The 22,801-nt window shown below is 39.4% G+C and overlaps 1 protein-coding gene and 1 non-coding gene across 2 annotated transcripts in view; both read right to left on the reverse strand.

The window, feature by feature from the left end:
- The window catches only part of LOC126020646 (carbonic anhydrase 13), a 36,067-nt gene extending 28,988 nt beyond the window's left edge, over window positions 1–7,079 (reverse strand). Inside the window, exons 1-2 of the mRNA XM_049782148.1 lie at window positions 6,881–7,079; window positions 1,877–2,074 (exon numbers count right to left, since the gene is read on the reverse strand). Of these exons, the coding sequence (XP_049638105.1) occupies window positions 1,877–2,074; window positions 6,881–6,917 (235 nt within the window). The 5' untranslated portion in view covers window positions 6,918–7,079. The remainder of the gene's footprint in view (window positions 1–1,876; window positions 2,075–6,880) is intronic.
- A 10,332-nt stretch (window positions 7,080–17,411) lies between these two features.
- LOC126021772 (U6 spliceosomal RNA) lies at window positions 17,412–17,515 on the reverse strand. Its single transcript, XR_007500246.1, has one exon. It is a non-coding gene; the product is annotated as a U6 spliceosomal RNA (small nuclear RNA).
- Between the last annotated feature and the right edge of the window lie 5,286 nt (window positions 17,516–22,801).

Raw genomic sequence — 22,801 nt, forward strand, 5'->3', positions numbered from 1 at the left:
CAAAGGACTCTCTGGGCACAGTTAGACCCTGGACACAGTTGAGTGTAGGAAAAAAAAACTAAGTGACTCAATATTTATTAAAATCAGATATGTTAACCATAGGTAGGCAGCTGTACAGCCAAAGAAAATCTCCAAGGTTTAACACTGTGGTTAACTGAGTGGCAAAATTCTGATTTAGTTTTGGTCAATGACATCTTTACAAAATCAAAACTCTTGTTCAAGTCGAAGGAATTTGCTTCAGAAAGTACCCTGTGCCTTTATAGTTGATCAAAGAAAAAAATCAGCAACAACTTATTTTTAGCAAAAGTGGTTTCTAGTATTTTAATTATTTTAATTTCTCAAACCACCAAAAGACTTTCTCTTTCTGTATGTTGAGGGAAAAAAGAATAAGAATCTTGGCCCATATTTATATAACCTCTGTCTTGAGGGGTATAAAATAATGTATGGGCATTTTCAAATATCTCTGGTAATTTTATTGTGATCTAGACAGCAATAAGACCTTCATTTATGAGAAAGGACATATACTTCTTACAGTGTCCAAATTGAAAATGTATAAAACTAATTCCACTGAAAATCCCCACTTTAGATGGAAAATGAGAACAAAGGAAGAAAGAGGGAGAGAAGAACAGGGAAATGGAAAAGGGAAAAAGAAGAGATCTACACCATTATTGTGAAATTGGGTAGGGATTGTTTACAGTAAGAACTAGCAATGAAAAACATGTAAACATTTAGTAAAGTACTATACAATCATTTCTTATTCTAAAACTAGGAGTGAAAACCTGTTATTTCATATCTGAGATATTAAAAACAGAATTTAAAAAATGATTATAGATTGTAGAATCTAAGCATTAAGTATCATATACCATATGTAAGATATAAATTTAAAATAACACATCTTTAACAATGTTCTGCTAAAATGGTACCACGTTTCCTTTGAATTTGACAAATATAAGAAAGCAAGCATTTTTTGCTCAGGACCATCCTCACCAATACATGGTTTGTGAGTGTGGTTCTTTGAGCGCCTTTCTGGGTTGGTGAACTTTAATCTTCTTTTTTTTTTTTTTTTTTTTTTTTTGTTTTTTGGGCCACACCCATTTGATGCTCAGGGGTTACTCCTGGCTATGCGCTCAGAAGTTGCTCCTGGCTTGGGGGGACCATATGGGACGCCGGGGATCGAACCGCGGTCCGTCCTACACTAGCGCTTGCAAGGCAGACACCTTACCTGTAGCGCCACCTTCCCGGCCCCAACTTTAATCTTCTTGCCAGAAAGGATTCAAACAGCCAAGTGTTAAGCATGTCTTTTGTCACGAAAGATGGAACTTCTTTGGGTTTATAATTTTTGCTAACCAAAGAACATTTTATAAAGATGGAATATTAAAAAATCTTAAATACAAAATAGTACTAAACCAAACCTGACTTTAATGAATAAGTAAAAAAAAAATTCTTACAATTAAGTATTTCTAAGCAATTAACTACAACTTTCATTTAAATAAGCAAATAAGGAAACTTCTAACTATTATGCTAAAAATAAATACTGGTCAGAGCCTTAAAAATGGTTCCAATATAATCTCTCTAATCTTTTCTCTCATCTTATTGTAAATTTGGAAGTAGATAGGCTTGAAAAAGTACTACATGTCCAATTTAAGAAAATGTTCTTTTTTATTCATGTAATTGGTCAATAAAGTTTTATTTAGCTGGAATGATTATATATTTTCAGTGTTAAAGGTCCCATGAACATACCATACAAAAATTTTATTTCAAATTCTGACAAAGTAATAACAAAGAATATTCAGTGTGCATGAATGTTTCAAACAGCAAAATAAGAAAGTACTATTCCACCATCAAAGTCCCTCAGTAAACAAAACAAATAAATAACCTGATTTGTCTTCTGAGTCATCAAAGTCAACGTTGAAGGAATGGCCGCTGTTACTGATGATTTTAGCTGAGCTTGCATCATATTTTATACTAAGAGGCCGAAGAGACGAATCATATTTCACTTCTTTGGTTTTAATCTCAATCGGAGATTGCTGGTCCCCATCGGCAATTGGAAAAAATTGATTCCAATGAATAGGACCTTAAATACATAGATGAAAATTGATCAGGTAAGCTGTTTCATTGAACAAAACTTTATTGAGCACAAATGCAAGGGGACTGAGATCAAAGACAAAGCCAAAATTCTGAAACCCAATTAAGAACATGTTTGTAACCAGTGTGCTTAAATAAAGAAATGATCTTAAAAAAAAAAAGCAGGGGCCAGAGAGATAGCATGGAGGTAGGGTGTTGCCTCACATGCTGAAGGATGGTGGTTCAAATCCAGGTGTCCTATATGGTCCCCAGAGCCTGCCAGGAGCGATTTCTGAGCGTAGAGCCAGAAGTAACCCCTAAGCGCTGCCAGGTGTGACCCCAAAAAACAAAAAAAATAATAAAATAATAATAAAATAAAATAAAAATATTCATACTCAAAACCTTATCATTTGTTATTTTGCATTTTGAAATCATAGTTTATTTGCTTTCCTATAAGAATAGATCCCTCTTACTTTGCTTTAATTCATTTTCAGAATCACAGCTCTTGTAATCTAAAGAGAATGCAAATTTACAAAGTCCTTTCCAAAGGTACCCTTGTACCAAACTCAGAACAACAGGCACAATTCATCCCTGAAAACAATGGAATTCATTCTAAGATCCAAGAATGAGCTGAGTTAGCACCGGAGGTTAGCAAGATTGCAATCTGGAAGAATCAGTGTTGCTGAGGAAACTGTGAAAGGAGCAGTGAAAGGATGTAGGGACTTTTTTGTTTTGTTTTGTTTTGTTTTGTTTGTTGTAAGCCATGACAGGCTGCAATTTTTTTAAATATCTTTATTTAAACACTGTGATTACAAACATGATTGTAGTTGGGTTTCTGTCACAAAAAGAAGACCTCTCTTCACCAGTGCAACGTACCCACCACCAATGCATCCAAGTTCTTAAAGAATATATGCCTCCTTTCTTGTCTCATTCATTAAAATGTTTAGGAGTCACTCAGGCCTCAACTCACTAACTTGTGAGGAGCGTTGGGCAAACTAAGGAAATTCAAAAATTGCTTTTTGCTTGGATAATCCAAATATAATGTCAGAAAATTGGTACAAAATATAAAAATATTGATTATCTACAGTAAAAATCAGAAAACAATTTCTCTCTCCATTCCAGTGGGTCTCTGCCTATGGTTATTTTGCCAATGTTACTTTTGAATTTCAACATAAGCAACAGTTGTTACTCTTATTTATTAAATAAGTCAAGTTCCAAAATTAAGTACAAGTGTGGCAACCTGCTGTGACCCAATAAACAGTCAGTCTCCTTGTAAAGTTTTTATTTCTGGGAGGACTCGATCCAAGTCCTGTCTCTCAAAATCAACAAGGTAGTAAGTAACTGTAGGTAAGCTCCAAGATCCATCATTCTACACCTGTGAGTCACTTTATAGGTTAGAGGCACTAATTATCTTTTTGACTATGCCTGCAATTTACGAGACTACCACCACGTAAGTAGAGCATGGGGCCACTTCTACATTTCCTATTTCATGAACCGGCTGACTTGATTACTCTGAACCCATGCATGCACTTCTTAAAATGTCAAAGCATGCTAGTTAAAACATAGATCACTAGCAACTTTCTCAAGGTTTCGAGAAAGGCAAAGATATCATACCATCAATTGCTTCCATCTCTAAACTTAAAGCTGCTTATTATACTTCTTTTTTTTTTTTCAAAAGAGAAAGCACACATTACTTTTATCATTGTTTTGGTACCAAAAGTCATGGCTTTATCATGTGTTCAGAAATGTCACACAGCTTAAAAATTGCTCTGTCTAATGATGCCAGAAAGATGGCTCAATTGGATCAAGTGCATGGTTGGCATGCAGTAAGTTTAGATTTGACCTCTGGCACCACATACGTACTTGTCATGGAGCACTGCCAAGAGTGACCCCTGAGCATTGAGCCAGGAATAGCTCCTGAGGATGATGTCAAAAACTAAAATTTTTGAAAACATATTTGCCTATAAATCTGACACTGAGAACAAACAACTTGACATCAAAAGTCCTTGCTTACAACTTACAGTAAAGACACTCACCACATGCCCTTTTTTATTACATGGTGGTCATTTTTACCTTTTATGTGTAAAATATGTTTTCTGTTTTGCTGTGTTTGGAGCATGAGTTAACCTGATGAGAGTTAGATTTCAAGTATGTGGTGCCTTTGTCACAACATGTTGTTGACTTGTTTCCAATCTGGAAAGTGTTTCTTTCTCTTACTTCCTTCACTCTCTTATTTCTTAGTTTTTATATCCAGATCTATTTATAGAAGAGACATGCCAAAATAAAATAAAACCTATACCATCGTACATCAAATATTCTATATCTATAAGCCCTATATTATCCTTGACAATTAAAGAGGCCTTCATTTTTTTTACATTTTCCAAACTAGCCAAATTTAAGTCCCTAGGGGCATAGTTCTTAAGTGGAAGATGACTCAAGACTATTTCTACTGATTCAGAAATTTTTCAACATCAATAATGATATGTAGCTTTCAAGCAATGCCTGATGTCCTAAACTATATAAGTAAAGTTGTCAAGGATTTGTGGAAATTATAAAACGTTTGTGGAGTTTATGTCCCTTTCCAAAACCTGACCTAGTGGTGTAACATTTTTTTTTTCTTTCCTACAATTCCCAACTTAAATTTCCTCCATCTGTTCATTCATTGCCTTTGTCAATGTCTAAATAGCAGCTACACTACTAAACTTGCCCAGTCAGGATACAGCACATTGCCAATAGAATTTTGCCAAATTTGGACTACTTCAAGGTGTACTCACCGAAACCTATTGTATCTTAAATAAGGGAATATAGCCCTGCAATTTTCTTATTGCAGATATACAAAATTACACCTTGCTAATGACTTTTCTAAGACATGTTTTTCTCTTTTTTTAGACCATACCCAGCAGTGCAATGGGCTTATTCTTGCTTAGGGATCATTCCTGGTGGGCTTGGGGGACCATGTGGGCTGTTGGGGATTGAGCCTAGGTTGGCTAAGTGCAATGCAAGAGCCTAACCCTCTGGTGATATCATTCTAGCACCTCAGACATAATTTCTGAATTATAACTCATGGGAGCCAATATTTTAACATATAAAAGACTAATACTTAATGACTAAAAGTACCATTTTTCCTAACCATAATGCAGATACTATTGATACACTATAAACAATAATATTTTTCCAGCAGAGAAAGAAATGAAAAGGGGGACCGGGAAGGTGGCGCTAGAGGTAAGGTGTCTGCCTTGCAAGCGCTAGATTAGGACGGACCTCGGTTTGATCCCCCATCCCATATAGTACCCCCAAGCCAGGGGCGATTTCTAAGCACATAGCCAGGAGTAACCCCAGAGCGACAAATGGGTGTGGCCCAAAAAACAAAAAGAAACAAACAAAAAGAAATGAAAAGGGATTTTACTTTGTGACATTTTTCACTAAACAGAAATAGAAAATTAACAAAATGTAAGATGATAATTAGTCTTGAGCAAAAATAAATCTACCTTAATTATACCTTTTATTATTAAAGCTATATGTCATGCATTTTACCTGAAATATAAATTTCAGCTGTTGTCATTTTTAAACAGGGGAGTTAATCATAACCTCAAAATGATCACAATTACAAATGAAACTGCTGTTTCTTTGGCAATGTAAACTTTTTTTTTTATAAATTGTGTGCAGTACTTTTCAATAATAAACTTTTTAGTAAAAGTATTGTTAGCACTTGTTTGACACTGTTTCACTATAAGATTTTCTTGGTGTCACTTTCCAATTATTTCAGCTTATGATTATGTTATGGGTAAAAACAAGACTGGTTAAGCTTTCAACATTTGGGATTAAAAAAAAAAGGAAAGTACCACCTTACAATAAATTGACTTTTACCAACCTATTAAATGATCAATAATTCTTTACTCATCCCCAACTCTGCAAAAATGAGACTGGAAAATAAAGGGGTGAACAAACCCAAGAGGTAATTTTATTTCCCAGAAGACACTCAAAAAAAGGCAATAGTAATCATCAAAGCAACTGCAAATTGCTCTGGGAATTTTAACAATGACAGCTATTGGGAAATTTGCAGTCTCTGGGTTGCCAAGAAAACTTAAATTTTCAAGTGTTGCAAGTCAAGCTATTAAGACGTTTTAAGTACACTTGCAAGATTTTTCCAGGATCTGTTTGTGCTAAGTGAAGAATGAGCTTAAAGAAAGCTGGAAAGTAGAGCTTATCCTCAATTCATTCAAAAACGTCCTGACTTTTAATCACCTGAGTAACTCATAGTTAAGTAGCTGAAAGTGGGGAACGTTTTTGCTTTTCCAAATGAAAACGAACAGGCATGCAAGATAATTGAGAGATCTTGGAAATCTTTTTTTTTTTTTTATTTGACAAAAATCAACTTTTATTTTTCTTAGTCAAAATCCTATCAGGAGACAACACAAAATGTCTTTCAAATGCCAAATGCCTAGAAATAAACATGCACATTAAACACACACACACACACACACACACACACATGTATGCAACTGGCTCCGTGGTTTATTGTGGTCACAATCCTTTTTAAATCTTTAATGTGGCTAAAAAGACACCTATTGCTCCCCGACACCATCAACACAGACAAAAAAAAAGCTTTTGATCTTCTCCAAACTAAACCAACCCTCTGTTTCCTGCCTCCAGCTCAGAGAACAACTCCTTTAAAGAGGAACTGAAAAAAGTTACTTGCAAGGAAAGGAGACGATTGGCAGCTCGCAGTTTGCAAGGTTTGCAATCTTAGGGGCTCTGAAACTCCCTTCCAGCCTCCCTGTGCCCAGGCACACCTAGATCCCCCCCAGAACCTCACCATTGTGCTCATCGTAGCCCCAGCTGTACCTCGACATGGTCCTTGGAGTGGCCAGGCAGATGTGTTCAGGCTGCAATCAGAGAGAGGGAGAAAAGAAGGGCGGGTGCAGAGGAGGAGAGGGCGGGCAGCCTGGTGGCTGCCAAGGGCGGGGACCTGGGGTGCAGCTGGGGCAGAGGTGGGAGCCCTTGAACTCTGGCTGGGGCCAGGCCTTCCCCGCCTGGGCCGCCAGGGGGCACTGGCGTGGCAGGCAGGATGGTACTGGGGAGGTGGTGGTGGTGGTGGTGGTGGTGGTGGTGGTGGTTGGTGGCAGTGGGCACATCCCTGTCTAGGGAGATGCTCCAATTCTTGCAGCACAGAAATGAAGGTTTGGATTTTTTGATAGCCTGGAGGGAGAAGAAAGTAAGGAAAGGGATCAGGATTTCCAGAGGGGATTTCCTGGCTTCTGGGAAATTTGTTATCCTGGAGGGTTAGAACATTATATATACTGGAAATAAGTGAGTCACAGGGCTGGGCTCTCTTAATTCAAAAAGGGGCTCTGGATGAACCGTGAAAACAGATGTCTTGGTGTGGGTGATTGCAAATAAATAACGGTCATAGTCACAGTCACGAGAAAAATTCATTGCGTTTTTATTTACTAAATAAAGCCTGACCTTGGGTCTGGATCTTAACTACCATGTTTAGCCACTTTTATTTTTGCACCAGTTTCTCTCAACTTTTCTTTATGGAAGATGCTGTAAGTTCAGTGTCCTGTGGGTAAGAAAAAGGGGAAATGAGTCATGAAGAGAACTTAAGACGCCTGCTCCAGACACACAGCTAGTAAAGGCCAAGGATGCCTAGTCTTTTTTTTTTTTTTTTAATAATATCTTTATTTAAGCACCATGATTACAAATATTATAGTTGGGTTTCAGTCATAAAAAGAACATCCCCTTCACCAGTGCAACATTCCCACCACCAATGCCCCCCATTTTTTCTTCCCTACCCCCTGCCTGTTATTGAGACAGGCATTCTACTTCTCTCATAAGCTTACCACAAAGAGTGGTGAGTGCAGTTAGAGAGAAGTAACTACAGGAACAACTATATGACAATGATAATAAGGATCCCTAATCTTTCTGTTCTTTTTGTTGTTGTTGTTTTTGTTGTTGTTTTAGGCCACACCTGGTGACACTCAGGAATTACTCTTGGCTATGCACTCAGAAATTGCTCCTGGCTAGGGGGACCAGATGGGACATCTGGTATCGAACTGCAGTCAGTCGTAGGTTAGCAGGCTCAAGGCAAACACCCTATTCTTGTGCCACTGCTCTGGCCCTAGATCCCTAGTCTTAAAGAGGAACAGAGATCTACCCACCCTGAGCATGAATCAAGATAGTCTATGAGCTCTCTTTTTAGTTTAGTTTTGTTTTGTTTTGTAAACCAAGTCCCACCAGGCTCTGTGAATCACATCTGATATAGTAATCAAGCAGGGACTGCTGGGTTAAAGCAAGTTAAGTTAAGTTGCTTAACTATCTCCCTTGTCAACTGCCCCTCATCCAATTATCACCCTGTGCAGGACTGTGTGGCCTGGGGAGCAAAAGTATCAAACTATTGATTGAAGCCGAGTCCCAAAATTCTATGGTCCTAAGTCCCCTCAGAGAGAAAGATCTTCAGACTATCTTTTCTTAATGGCCAGACTGCTGTGCCCTGGGACAGATGGAACTAGCTGTGTGGAACTTCCAAAGAGTGTATTTTCAGCATTCAGCAAAACCTAAAAAGAAACTGGCTAGGATTAAAATATACTGTCCCATGGCATTTATCAGAAGTTCTGGAAACAGCTAGTATTATGGAGGTTATGGAGATAAAGGAAACTTCATCCCCATTGGTAGTTATGCTGTCTGGTTCCATCTCTATGTAAAGCAATATGGATTTTCTTCAAGAAGTAGGAGAACTTCTTGGCAAGTACTGCCAAAACACACACACACACACACACACAAAACAGAGCAACAACATTCATTTGAAAAGAAATGTTCACAATATGTTCACTGCAAGTATGTTGCAGGATAGGCAAGTTATGGAAATAACCTACATGCCCACCTACAGATGAATGAATCAAGAAATTGTGGTATAAATACACAATGAAATACTTCACACTTTAAAAAATCATGAAATTTCAACAGATGAATGGCTAAAAAATTGTGGTACATATACACAATGGAATAGTATGCAGCCATCAGGAGAGATGAAGTCATGAAATTTTCCTATATGTGGATATACATGGAATCTATTATGTTAAGTGAAATAATAAGTCAGAGGGAGAGAGATAGACACGGAATAGTTTCATCCATCTATGGGTTTTAAGAAAAATTAAGGCATTACTATAATAAGGCCCAGAGACACTAGAGCTAAGGGCTGGAAGGGCCAGAAGGACCAGCTCACAATTTGAAGTTCACCACGAAGAGGGGTGAATGCTGTGAGGGAAATAACTACACTAACAACTAGCTTGGCAATGTTAAAGAATGAGAAAAGTAGAATGTCTGTTGCAATAGAGGCAGGGGCAGGGGAGGAGATAGAGCATTGGTGGTGGGAATGTTGCACTGGTGAAAGGGGGATATTCTGTTTATGACTGAAACCCAACCTCAAACATGCTTGTAATCATGGTGCTTAAATATTTATATTAAAAAAATCATGAAATTTACAGATACAGAATGATAGCTCACATGTGGCACTTAAAGATATAGAGCAAGGAGGGGGTAGAGTGGTAGCATAGTGGTAGGGTGTTTGCTTTGCACGCGGCTGACCCAGGATGGACTCGGGTTCGATCTTTGGCATCCCATATGGTCCCTAGGCCAGGAGCAAATTCTGACTGCAGAGCCAGGAGTAACCCCTAAGCACTGCCAGCTGTGCCTCCTTCCAAATAAAATAAAGATATACAGCAAGGTAGAAACAAAACAAATCAGAAGAAACTGTTCACAGAGCTTGTGGGGTGAACATGGGGGTGTGGTGGAACAAGGTGGGGCATTTGGGACCTTAGCGAAAAGAAGTGGCATTGGTTGTAGTATTGAAATGAATGTATGCTTGAAGCTATCAGCAGGATTGTAGATCACAGTACTTCAATGAAAATAAAAAGTAGTAACAGTGATTTACTCTTTGAGCTGCCTATGTGTTTCATTAAGCAAGATCAATTCCAAATTTCAGGGCTGGAGAGATAGGCAGCCTCCAATTCCACCCTGATGTCACTTGGCTTTCTGCGCTCTCCAGGAATGACATGACCACAAAATTAGGAGTGACCCCTCTCCCTAATCACTGCTGGTAGCATGAACCCGCCACCCCCCCAACAAGGCAACCAACAGCAACAACAACAACAAAAATAGCAATTTGAAATCCCTAAATTTTCTATCATAATTATGGACCAACCAGAGCAAAAACCTCTCATAATAGAGACTTTCTCTAAAACTTTCTATAAAAACAGAAACTGTGGCTGTAAGTACTGTCTTTCATAGTTTCTTGTCATCCACACAAGCAGCTGCGTAATGGGGCATTGGCAAGTCCCAAGAGGCACCTCTTTTGGTAGCCCAGCATTGTTGAAGTATAACTGAAAAGGGATCAGTTTAAAAAGTTCTTCCTTCAGCCTGACCTGAATGCCTTCCATTATGCAGTTTGCGCCTTCTGTTCCTGCAGTTCTTAATGAAGTTAAAAATCAACAGAAGAACAATAAGAAACAAAAAAATAAACAAACAGACAAATGCAACAGGAGTGGGGCCGAAAAGATAGCACAGCAGTAGGGAGTTTGCCTTGCATGCAGCAGATTTAAGGACAGACCTGGGTTCAAATATTAACATCCCATATGGTCCCCTGTGCCTGCCAGGAGTAACCCCTGAGCAGCACTGGGAGTGACCCTCCCAAAAAAGCAACAGGAAATAAGTCTTTTCCTACAGTGCTAATTTAAAAAAAAAAATGTTGTTTCACATGCATGGGTTTGGAAGGGGACAAATCCTTGACTTTCTCTTTCATAAATTTGTGTCCGCTTATACCACTAGTAGCCAAATTAAGAATAATTACTGGTCTATTACATAAAAATCAAACTTTTAAAAATAGAGGTTAATGTTCTGTGTGCCAAAGAAGACAATATACTTTTTTATATGTAGATAGTGAACCATTATGAACCATTTTGAATCGTTCATCATAAATCCCAAACCTAGAAAAACTTAACAGTGAGAGTGTAGTTCACTTGGTTTTAAAGTGGGGCAAAGAAATTACCAAATTCCTTGCTAGAGAAAATATACAGATTGGGGGAAAGAGCATATAAAAGATGCTTCATGTCCTATGTCATCAAGGAAAGTCACAGATAAATGACAAAGAGATACCACCACTTGCCCTGAGAACTGGTGAAAATTTGAGCATTAACACCAAATGTTGGCAAGCTGCAAAGAAACAAAAGAACATAATACCAAACTGGTAGGATGCAAAAGTCACTTTGGAAGAAAGTTTTGGTAATTTGGTAATTACTCTGTGCTTCCTACAGCGATCACACTTTTTTACTCTTTACCCAAATGAATAAAAAATGTATGCCTATTCAAAATTCTGCACGTGGAGATGTATATAGCAGCTTTACAATTACCTAACCTGAAAGGAAAAAAATAACCTTTAGTAGATAGTGAGTGGATAATGATGTCTAGCCCAAGCCATCAAATATAATTGTGTTTTTATTTAGACATTTTGAATTACAAAGCTGTTTATAACATCCAGGGTTTCACCTGTAATCACTGCCTGTTGTCAACTCAATGACACAAGGTCTTCTCTCACCTCTCACCCTACCTCCTTACCAAATTCATTTAAAAATTTACTTATTAACGTTTGTGTCACAGGCTTACAATAGTGTATATTCTTTGGAGAGGGCACATCCCATGATGCTCGGTGCTTACTTCTGACTCTGCACTAAGGGATCACTCCAGGTGGATTTGGGGGACCATATGGAATAGAAGGGATCAAACCTGGTTGCTTGCTTGCAAGGCAAACATCCTACTGTACTATTACTTCAGCTTCCAAATAGTGTAGATTTGATGCACACAATTACTGCAACTCTAAGCTACCTAAATCTCCAAAACCGTCCCTATATTATTACAGTCAGCCTCTTCTGCTCCCAATTCTCTTTTTTCTTGGCACCCATTTCTCTATAGTCTAGGGCCAAGGGTTTGCCATGATTGTTAGACCTTCCATTCCCTTCTCCTATTACTTTTTATATAGAAAATAAGTGAGAACAGCTGCTATAATGCTTAAATATAATTTAATAGCTAAAAATAAATGAGGTAGCAAGTCACAAAAGAGACAGAGGAAATTGAAATGTTTATTGCTAAGTAAAAGAAGCCAATCTGTGTTGGAACCATTGGCTGGTTCCAACTATGTGACATTCCAAAATGTCAAAACAGTGGCGACAGTCAAACAAATAAAATCAAACAAAGAAAAATCAGTGGTTACCAAGGAGGATGAGAGGTGGAGGGATGAATAAAGCACAGAGAATTTTAAGTGAAATTAAAAAATACTTTTTGTGGCACTATAATTATGGGTAAATATAAAACACCAACAGAGAGACCTGTGGTAAATCTTCGGACTTTGCTCAATTATGATGTCCCTATAGGTTCATTGTTTGTGATGAATGTGGCCTTCAGTTGATGATGAGGTGCAGCTATGTATTCATAGAGATTTCTTTGTAGCTTCCTCTCAATTTAATCATAAACATAGTTATTCCAAAGAATGCCTCTTGAAAAATAAAACAAAATACCCCCCCAAATCTAACAAGAGGATGAAAAATACACACAGAGAACATATGTATAGGACTAACTTGCAAAGCTAGCTTGCACTGTCAAATTTGATGTTTTTTTTTCTTTTCTTTGCCTTTCTTTTTCTTTTTTTTCCCTATGCTTTGATTCATCTTTATTTCGGGACCGTGGGTGTTTGGTTGTTTTTATTGCTGTGGTGCTTTTTAGTTTTGTTTGTTTTTGCTTTTTTGGGGGGTTTTGGGGGAATTTGATTTTTTGTATTATTTTAATGTTTTCCTTCTTTTTTACCTTTCTTTTCTTAAACTGATTTTTATAGTCTCTAGAAGGACTACTCCCATTTTTTGCTTGTTTGAATTTTGCCCCCCCCCCTTCTGTTTTTTTTTTTTCTTACCTTCAAACATAACCACATAACTTGAATCATCTTGTTCTGCCTCACAACTTGAGGGGGAAATAATGGAGGGTACCAAGACCAAACAGTCGTATGAACATCAAGTAAAAATTAAAATGATCAGACTTAAACACCAAATCCAAAGCCAAAGACAACAGAATCAATACCCAATCTACAACAGGTTAGAAACAGAAGGGACCACTTATACTAGCAGCCACGGGGGCAAAGGAGAGACAATATGGGATGCATGCTGGGAACAGAGGTGGAGGGAGGACCACACTAGTGGTGGGAATGCCCCTGATTCAATGTCACTATGTACCTGAAATACTACTGTGAAAGATTTGTAATCCACTTTGGTCAAAATAAAAATTATTAATAAAAAAAAGAAATAGAATAAAAAATATAACTTCTTTCTCCTTCCTTACCCATGAGTCAAGAAAAAGAGAACAAATGTTTGTGAGAAGAAGCCCCAGCTAAATACAAATTTAAAAATCAAAGTGTTAACAATCATTCTTTCAGAGCAATGTAAAATTGGAACTAGGTCAAGAAGCTAAAATTTCTGGATGAAAGGAACTCATGAAATAGGATATTCCCCAAGTCCAGGATTAAGAGAAATGCTGCCTAGGAACCCCCATAAGATCTAAAATCAGCAAAGGGAAAGCTGCCTTCATGGGAATTTTACCACCCAGGAAGGTGAGATGATCAATGTTCCCTGCTTAACTTGAGAGGCATACTGCATAATTGGGAGCCTGGCCCCAATCTGTGAGTCCCAAGTCCAAGGTGCTTATTCCCCAGTTTGTGTTTTCTTCCTTCCTTCATCAACTCCTGTGATTTGCGCAGCAGGGACTTATTAACCACAGGAATGTCTTATCATTTGATATCTCATGTAGAGTGGTGATTTTATGGAGCTGCTACTATATGGAGTTTCGATTTCTTTTCTCTCCCATTCCTAAGGTTAGCTTAAGGTTAGAATTGCTTCACACTATCTCGTCAAAAGCTTGCATTGAGAATCTAAGGGGCTAAAGGACTTGCTCAAATGACCTCGGTTTTATGCCAGGATAAAATTCTCAGGCACAGATTTGAAAGGGTGATTTCAATGATTCGTCTCTCATCACTTTTCAGATTATAGCTTTCAGCAATTAGAGGCTCCCTTTTCAGATTTGCTTTGCCCTGCATTTGATAGTTTTGTTTTATGTTTATACTCAGATCTTTTTTTTTTTTTTTGCTTTTTTGACAACTGGAGGAGTTTAGGGGGTCACTTCTGGCTATGAGCTCAGGAATTGCTCCTAGCAGGCTGAGGATGGGGGGCATATGGGATGCCAGGGATCTAACCCCGGTTGGCGGCGTGCAAGGCCAATGCTCTTCCTACTTTGCTATTGCTCTAGAAGCCTCTCAGATAATTTACTAATAGAAATTTATCCACTTCATATTTTATGCTCTTTGACATCCTATTTGAGCTTATTATTAAGGTTAATAAAGTATGAAAGAGAAAAGAAGTAAGATTATTTTCCAAGAAATAAAGCCAGGTAGACATCAAAGGAATGCTGAAAAGTCCAGCTAAATCAGGACAAAATAATTCTGTTGTCCAAAAAAATTAATTTTTTTCATGAGGTTGTAATGAATAAGTCAGTCTTTCTATGGCATTCAGGTCTTCGGTTTATATCTAGAGAGAGACATTAGGGGTGCTGCTAGCAGGCATTCTGCCAACAGCACTTGAGAGCTATCTCTGCTCTTTCATTTTCTCCAAGGAAGCAAATTAAGGGCAGTGCTCTATCTGTGGATCACCAGATCTTCAGATCATCACCAAACAAGACTTAAAACACCATCACTCCAAGAAGTTCCCCACCTTGATTTCCTCCCATGTCAGCCCTAAAAGTGTGATGTACCAGACTTATGCACCTAACAGATGTCCCAGTTCTGCAACCACTTGTCTTTAAAGCAGCATTCCCAACTCATCTACATTGTCACCTCTATCAGTCCACTAACATCGTTTAGTATTTCCTCTTTTCAGATTTGTATTTATGTTTGCTCTCGCATTTGCTCTTCAACCATTCCCTCTCCTGTTCATCAGGCTTTTCTTTTATCTATCCAACAGCATTAGTGACATTTCTTCAGATAAACAGAACCATGCACAAAACCATACACACTGCGTGTATATACCAAGGAAGATAATTTTCTTTACCCACCCTGTCAATGGACTTAAACAAGAATTTTATTCATAAAGAACTTCTCAGAAACAAACAGCTAGTGCCAAGACCAAATATCTGGACATCTTGTTACTGAATCAAAATGATACATAAAACTGAACCATTATATAGGTTATATAGAAATTGGGAGCCTTCAGCTGCAACCATTCTGCCTCTTTCTTTCCTCTAGTCCTAGGTACGACCATAAATTTCCTTAGTTACAATTCATCCAGCATAGACATCTTTATCAGAACTGCAATCCATTTGTGTAATTTAGGAGTTCCAACCATTTTTCATTTTTTGCTTATTTGATTTGGGTTTGGGAAGGAGTTGATTTATTTTGGTGCTGTTGTTATTGCTGTATGTTCTGGGGGCCATGCCTGACTGTGCTCAGCAATCATTCCTGGCTCCTGGTGGTGCTTGAGAAACCATATTCAGTGCCCGAAATAAAAACTGGGTTTGCCACATGCAAGGCAATAACCATAACTACTTTACTATCTCTCCGGCTCCTCAACTAGTTATTTGTGAGGAAGAGGGATTTGGGCCACACCCAGCAATGCTCAAGGTTTATTTCTGGCTCTGCTTTGGGGAATTACTCCTGGAAGTGATCAGGGGACCATATAAAACCCAGGCCAGCTGTATATAAAACAAACACACTTCCTACTATAACAGGAGTCTCTGGTTCCTAGTTCTATTTCTTTAAACTAAAAAAAAAAGTAATATTTGCTTCATATCTTGTCTAACCTAACATATACAACAAGAGTTGTTTCAACATGAATCCAGATGGAAAATATTAATGAGATCCAGTTATCAAATTATCTCTGCTCCAAATTTTTCATGCTTGATCAGTCTTGTGATACTGGAATTTTAAGAGTTTATTCTTAGCAAAAGGCAGAATATTCACCTTTTATGGAGAGACATATTGTAGAAAGGGGAGCCCTAATGTATTGTAGGTTTTGTTTCCCCTGACTCCTGATAGGCTGTTTGGAGGAACATAGGTGGCTGGCTCTGCGGGGTTACTCTGACACAATGTCACCCCAAAACCATGCAGTCCTGGCCCCAGTTCATTGACCATTCCATTTCATTGCCCCTCATAAAGCTGAGCCCATACACACATGCCCTTACATCACCCTCCAAGCAACAATTGCCTCAATTCCTTTTGAGCATGTGCCTTTCGTTTCTGGGCAATTTTTACAAGTGATGTTCTGCTGAGACTATGTACTCTAGACTATGCATGGCCTTGCTAGAGAGTTATTTCCTGATACTCTGAATCCCTTTTCCCATACACATGCCAGATTTATCATGCCTGTTCTCTAAAGGGATACTTCCTGCTTGGCTGGTAGTTGTGGTTCCAGTCTGGCCTGAGCCAGCTCCATGAGCTTTTCTACATCCACTGGGTGCAACCACATCTTCTCAGGTGATCTGAACCCCATCCTCAGAGAGGTCAAAGTCCTTTCTTGGACTTTTCTTTTGTCCTAGAATTTCCCCTCAATTTTTATTTAGGCAGCGTTATTAACAGTTTTATTAGGAACAGAGTTTCAGGCATAACAATGTTTCATCTCTAAAATTACTACCAAGTCTCAAGGTTCCCTTCCACCCTCTCACCCACCACTTTACTCACTTTTGTTTTGGTTTATTTTTGAGGCCACGTCCTCGATGCTCAGGGGTTACTCCTGAGGGACTATGGGATGCTGGGGATTAAACCACAGTCAGTGATGTGAAAGGCAAGTGTTCTATCTACTGTACTATTACTACTTCTGACCCATTGATTCAATTTTTAAAATAAAAATTATTATAGTTTGAGACCACGCTTACAACAGCAGTGATGTTATCTCAGCTCTCCACCACTAAAGTATTCAAAAATTCTTCACCAACGTCCTCAAGCTATCTCCATTGTACCTCCATTTGTGGTCATTCTCACTTCTATTATAACCCAGGGCCAAGTATTTGCCATGATTTGATGCCTTCCATTCCCTTGGTTAGGAAAAAATGACCAATGTTCATATGTCTTATTTGGATTTATTTCACTCAGTGTTATACCCAATAGTTAGGTTGCAGCAACTGTATGATTTCCTCTTTTATAGAGCTACGTAGTATTCCATTGTGAACACATACCACAACTTTGTATTGGATTTAATTTTAAACACCATATTTCACAACACTGTTAGAGTAGAGTTTCTTGCATAAAAGATTCCAGCACCACATCCTAAAATATAGAACACTATACAAATTTTCATGTCATCCTGGTGCAGGGGTTTAGCTCGTCCTCTCTGTATTATTTCAGTTTTAGTATATGTGCTGCTAATCTGTCGAATTTTGAGTTTTAAATATGTTCAAGTAAATATTGAATAATTTTTAAATTTTAGCCATTACTTGTATTTAATCAGCATTATTTTATTGTCTCTGTTTTGGGAAGACACTCCACTCCACCAGACTTTTCTCCTGGTAGACTTGGGGGAGAATATGAGATTCCAGGGTTTGAATCCAGGCCAGTCATGTATATGGTAAACACCTTATCTTTTGTACTATCTCTCAGACTCTAAACTAGCATTATTTTAAAAAGTAAAAGTACTGCATGTATTTTTTGAAATTTTTTTGTTTGCATCTGTGATGTCTGACCTTGCCTAATCTAATATTTCTTATGCAAACTCACCTTTGGAACTATAATTAGTTCAGGTTCAGTATCCTAGGCATTTGGCCAGATAGTGCTTTGGATAAAATCAATTTAATTAACTTAAAAACATATTTGTCAGACACCTATCATATTTAAGAAGGAAGTATTCTCCAAAGGTTTTTTTTAAGGTCATACTAAATATTACACTTTGTTTTGTGTAATGCGCGGGGTTCACTGGATATCAGGGATCAAAATAGAGTTGTTTATATGCAGATTATGTGTATTAGTAGATTCTCATTGGATCCAAAAGGTTGATGAGAATTTTGTTTATTTGTTGTAAGCAGCTGCCCCTATTTCAATTCCCAATGATCCCTAGAGCACCGCCAGGAATGCTCCCTGAGCATAGGGTCAGGAGTATTCTCTGAACACAGTCAGCTATGGCCGTCAAACAAACAAAAGACAGTTTAAGGTTAAAATGAATAAATAAGACAGACTTAGTTTGGAGAACTGCTTAATTTTCATTCATTATAAAAGATCTTCCATCTGTAGCTGAATCCAAGGACTCAAGTGTTCTGTGACTCCATGTTCATATCCTGGTTCTGTTCTATTCTTATACAGTGTGTGTTTGGATGTGCATTGCCTGTTACCTCATTTTCTCCCACTGCACATAGACTTCCTGTATGTTCCAGGAGGATATACTACTAGTGACTAAGCATGGGTGCACATTCTCAAAGACATTAAACCTAAGATAAATGTTTCACATGAGCTTTTTTTTTTTTCCTAGCAAGAGAACATAACTATCAGCTCCATAAAAGAACACATAATGGCACAAGAACGGTAGACCAAAACAGTTGCTAAGTAGCTAAAATCTGTTCTCTGGGATGTCCAAGAATAGGGCGTAAAGGTAGAGATCCTACTTTGCATGCCCCAGGCTGTGAGTTCAAGCCCAACAATATTTCACATCACAAAGAGTATTGCAGACATTGCAGCTTCAAAATCAAGAGCCACTTTTAGAATACAAAGGCACCACTCAGCTCACTGCAAGGAAGTGTATGCAGACAGATGTGCAACCCTGCCCTCACACCACAATCACTCTAAAAATCAAATGGTCCTTGCTGTGAGTGTATCTGTAAAAGTGAGAATGAGTGGCATAGAGAAATAATGTCCCTTTTCCAGTATTATTTGCTGGCCTCCTCTGTCCTCCCTCATATAGTGTCACTGATATTGTCTATAAAACCATGCTATTTTTTCAAAAGAAAATCCATGCTTGTCATAAACAGTACTATTATTCCATATCTCTACTTTTTCCTTCTTTCTTTAATTTTTTTTTGGGGGGAGGTCACCCAAATGGAGGTATAGTGATTACCTTTTAGTGATTCACTTCCAGCTGGGTTCAAGGTTTAATGCAAGAACCAGAGGACATGGTGCTACTCAGGCTACTGTGGAAGAGGTAGGGTGTAAGGTGTTGGTAATCGCCTGGACCATCCCTGGTGGTGCTCTAGGGTCTCCAGAGCTAAATTGGATAATGCACAGTGGACATGCGTTGCTAGGGATTGAGACCCAAAACAGTACATGGCTCACTGCTGCATTATCACTGGCCCCCTACATCAATGTCTTTGACTTCTGCAGATACTACAATGACTTCACATTCAAGAAAACAGTTTACCCACAATGCTTCTGTTTTCATGGACAATGCTAAACAAAGAAAGCAATGGCTTTTTCTAACTTTGCTTTGTTTTAGGTTTGACCCTAAGATTATAAATATTCTTTATCAGCATTTAGATGTTTCAAGATTTTTTTCATTATAAGACATGAAATCTGAGTGAGCACACATTATATACACTGATATGTAAGTCATTTATATGTGTGTATCTCCCTCTATTTGTTTGTTTGTTTGTTTGTTTGGGAGCCTGGGTTGTCCGATTTGAGGAGGGGCACACTCCGGCAGCACTCAGAGGTTATTTCTGGCTCTGCACTCAGAAATCACTCCTGGCTGGTTTGGGGGACCATATGAGGTGCCAAGAGTTGAACCATCTGTCCTGGGTCGGCTATGTGCAATGCAAATGCCTTACCACTGTGCTATCTGTCTGGCCCCATGGGTTGGCCATATTTGAGGAAAGACTCCTAGCCTCTGTAGTATGACTTTGGCTTTATTGTATGGTCCCCCAAGCCAGGAGCAATTTCTGAGTTCATAGCCAGGAGTAACCTCTGAGCATCACCAGGTGTGGCCCAAAAAGCAAAAAATAAAATAAAATAAATTCCGTTTTTTTTTGTGTGTGTGAATATAGCATAAACAAACCTATTTTATGTAGAATTTGCTCCTGTTTATTTTTCTTTTCTTCTTTCTTTCTTTCTTTCTTTCTTTCTTTCTTTCTTTCTTTCTTTCTTTCTTTCTTTCTTTCTTTCTTTCTTTCTTTCTTTCTTTTATGAGCAGGCAGGAGGTAGCTGATATAGTGCATAGAAAAATTGGGGCAGGCTAGCTTAAGTAGGTTCCAGTTTTATTTTTCCAGTACTAATTGTGTGACTATCTGAAATGACTTAATTTTTGAGCCTTGTAGCACACCTTGTTTGCAAAAGGTAAGTAGACGTATGTGTCAAATTGGTACTTAAAGAGTGTTGGCTAAATGATTTAAGTTACAAAAATGCCATCACAGCATATGTTTAAAAGTCAGATTTTTTTTCTATGACCTCAAAATAAAAATAAGAGAAACTTGGAAAACGTATAAAGGTAATCAGAAAGAAAACACATGGACTAAAGAGAGAATACAGAAGCCGAAGGTGGTTTGTCTTGTATGTAGTCAAACTGGGTTGGATCCCAGCAATCACATTGTTATGCGCATCCTTGGGTGTGACCACAAAACAAACCAAAATCCAAATAAAACCAAAACAAAAAATGCTGTAAAAGCTGTTAAAGTAGTGAAAGATTCCTCTTGGAAGAAAGAAATGAGTCCATTTTCTTGAAAACTGTACAGACTAGGCTAGTTGAGACCAACAACACATGCACACCTATGCAAAATTTAACACACATGCATTACACACATGCATATGTGCAAAAATACTTCTGAAATTTTCTGAATTTCCAGATCATTGGCTCACTCTATTTTCTGATGCCCTAAAGATCCCTTTGAAGCAAGGAAATACAATTTGAAAAGCACTTCAAACTCCTGGTTTGGGGACCCTACTGGGAGACAACCAGGAATCGAACCGTGCCGTCCTAGGCTAGCGCATGCAAGGCAGATGCCTTTTCGCTTGTACTACCACTCCGGCCCCTCCTCTCTGCAGAAGTGTTGGCGTCACACTGTTACCGCAACGAGCACCAGGCGGAGTGCCGCGAGCGCCACCTGGTGGCAGTTGCGGAGTCGGTCGTGAGTGGCAAGAGGTTCCAGAGCGATTAACCCCTCGGGGCCAATGGTATGCAAGCACGCATGCGTCATCCTTTCCTAAAGCCAAGAGGGAGGGGGGGCCGACGCTATGGAGAGCGCAACTGGGCTCCGGCACATTTTTCCGGCATTTGCAAGCGTGTACCTTTGGGGTTAAACTGTGGGCGGGGCATAGAGCGGCCACATACGCCTGCTATTGGGCTATGGACGCTGGTGGGCGTGGCTTACCAGGAGGCTAAAGCGTGTAGGCGGAGCAGCAACCCACGGCGGGCGGGACTAAGAGCGGCGTGAGCCTGCTATTGGACAATTTACTAGGAGGGCGTGGCTTAACGAAAGACCGAAATGTATCAAACCACCAGGTAGGCGGGACTAAGTCTCTCCCGTCCCGAACTTCCGGAAGCCGTCAGGACAGGAGACGTCATGCGGGGATGCCGGAAGTCCGGCGAGAGAGAGGTGGAAAGCAGAAACCTTGGGGGTGCGCGGGCTGGGCGAGCCGGGGGTCGGGGTCAGATCGTGGGGGTTGCGGGGCGCTGGAGGAGGGAGGCTGGCTTCCGCACGCCAGGGAGGGACGGAGGGAGGCGCCGGGCCTAGCTGGCCCAGGCAGGGCTCCCCCCCCACCGGCTTGGAGCTCCGGGGAGCCGGGCTGAGTCTTCAGGCCCAACCTGAGGGTTTTTTTCCGGAGAATTTCCCAATCTCTTCAACGATTCTTTTTTATTACCTTTCCCTCCAGATTGAAGCAATCCCGTGGCTCCCCTGCCCTGTGTGTTTGGACATTTCACCCCGCACGTGCCCCAAGCGAGGCAGATCGACTGGAAAGAAGTAGCAGGTAATTGCGAGGACTGGGTATTAGGGAAGGGTCTTGGATGCATCTGAAAAGCCATTGTTGGGGCACTGGAATGGAACAGTCCTGTTAATGACAGGATGCATGCAGATGTCCTTGCAACATGCGCCCAACATGCATCCCATATGCAACCAACATGCATCTAACATGCACCCAAGCAAGTGGCCAACATGCATCTAACATGCACCCAATATGCACCCAGCAGGCCCCCAACATGCACAGGGCTCGGGACCCCCGGAGAGGAGGTCCACTGGTGAGCTCAGTCCTGTAGGTAGAATCTTCAGCTCTGATGACTCTTGACCACCTGTTTTGCCTGGCGGCCCTCAGGACTTATTACCTTATTGGTGCATAGTGCTTGAGGGACCCGCTGGGAGGTCCAGGATAGAATTCACATCACCAGTTACTACGTGCTACTAGGGCAAGGGCCCTAGCTTAATGTTGCTTGATCTCCTATTGGAACAGATTTTTTTTTCTATTTATTATTTAGGCGGTTACCTTATTTATACTTATAGGTAAATAGAGATCCACTCTTGGAGGTCCACATAATTGCAGCTGTTATAAATTGGGGGAAAAAAAACATGTTTTTGTTTTCTATAACTTTTTAGGAGGTATATGCATTAAAAAATTTAATGCTAGAAATAATTCTTTGCTAACGTATTTTAAGATTTAGATGAAATACATCCTCTGCATATAAAACTTAGTAAGAGTGGATGATGTGAAGAAAACTTGAAGGGGGACTGGAGCGATCCTGTAGTGGGGTAA

Source organism: Suncus etruscus, chromosome 10, assembly GCF_024139225.1.
Source record: "Suncus etruscus isolate mSunEtr1 chromosome 10, mSunEtr1.pri.cur, whole genome shotgun sequence".
In the NCBI taxonomy this organism is placed as follows: Eukaryota; Metazoa; Chordata; class Mammalia; order Eulipotyphla; family Soricidae; genus Suncus; species Suncus etruscus.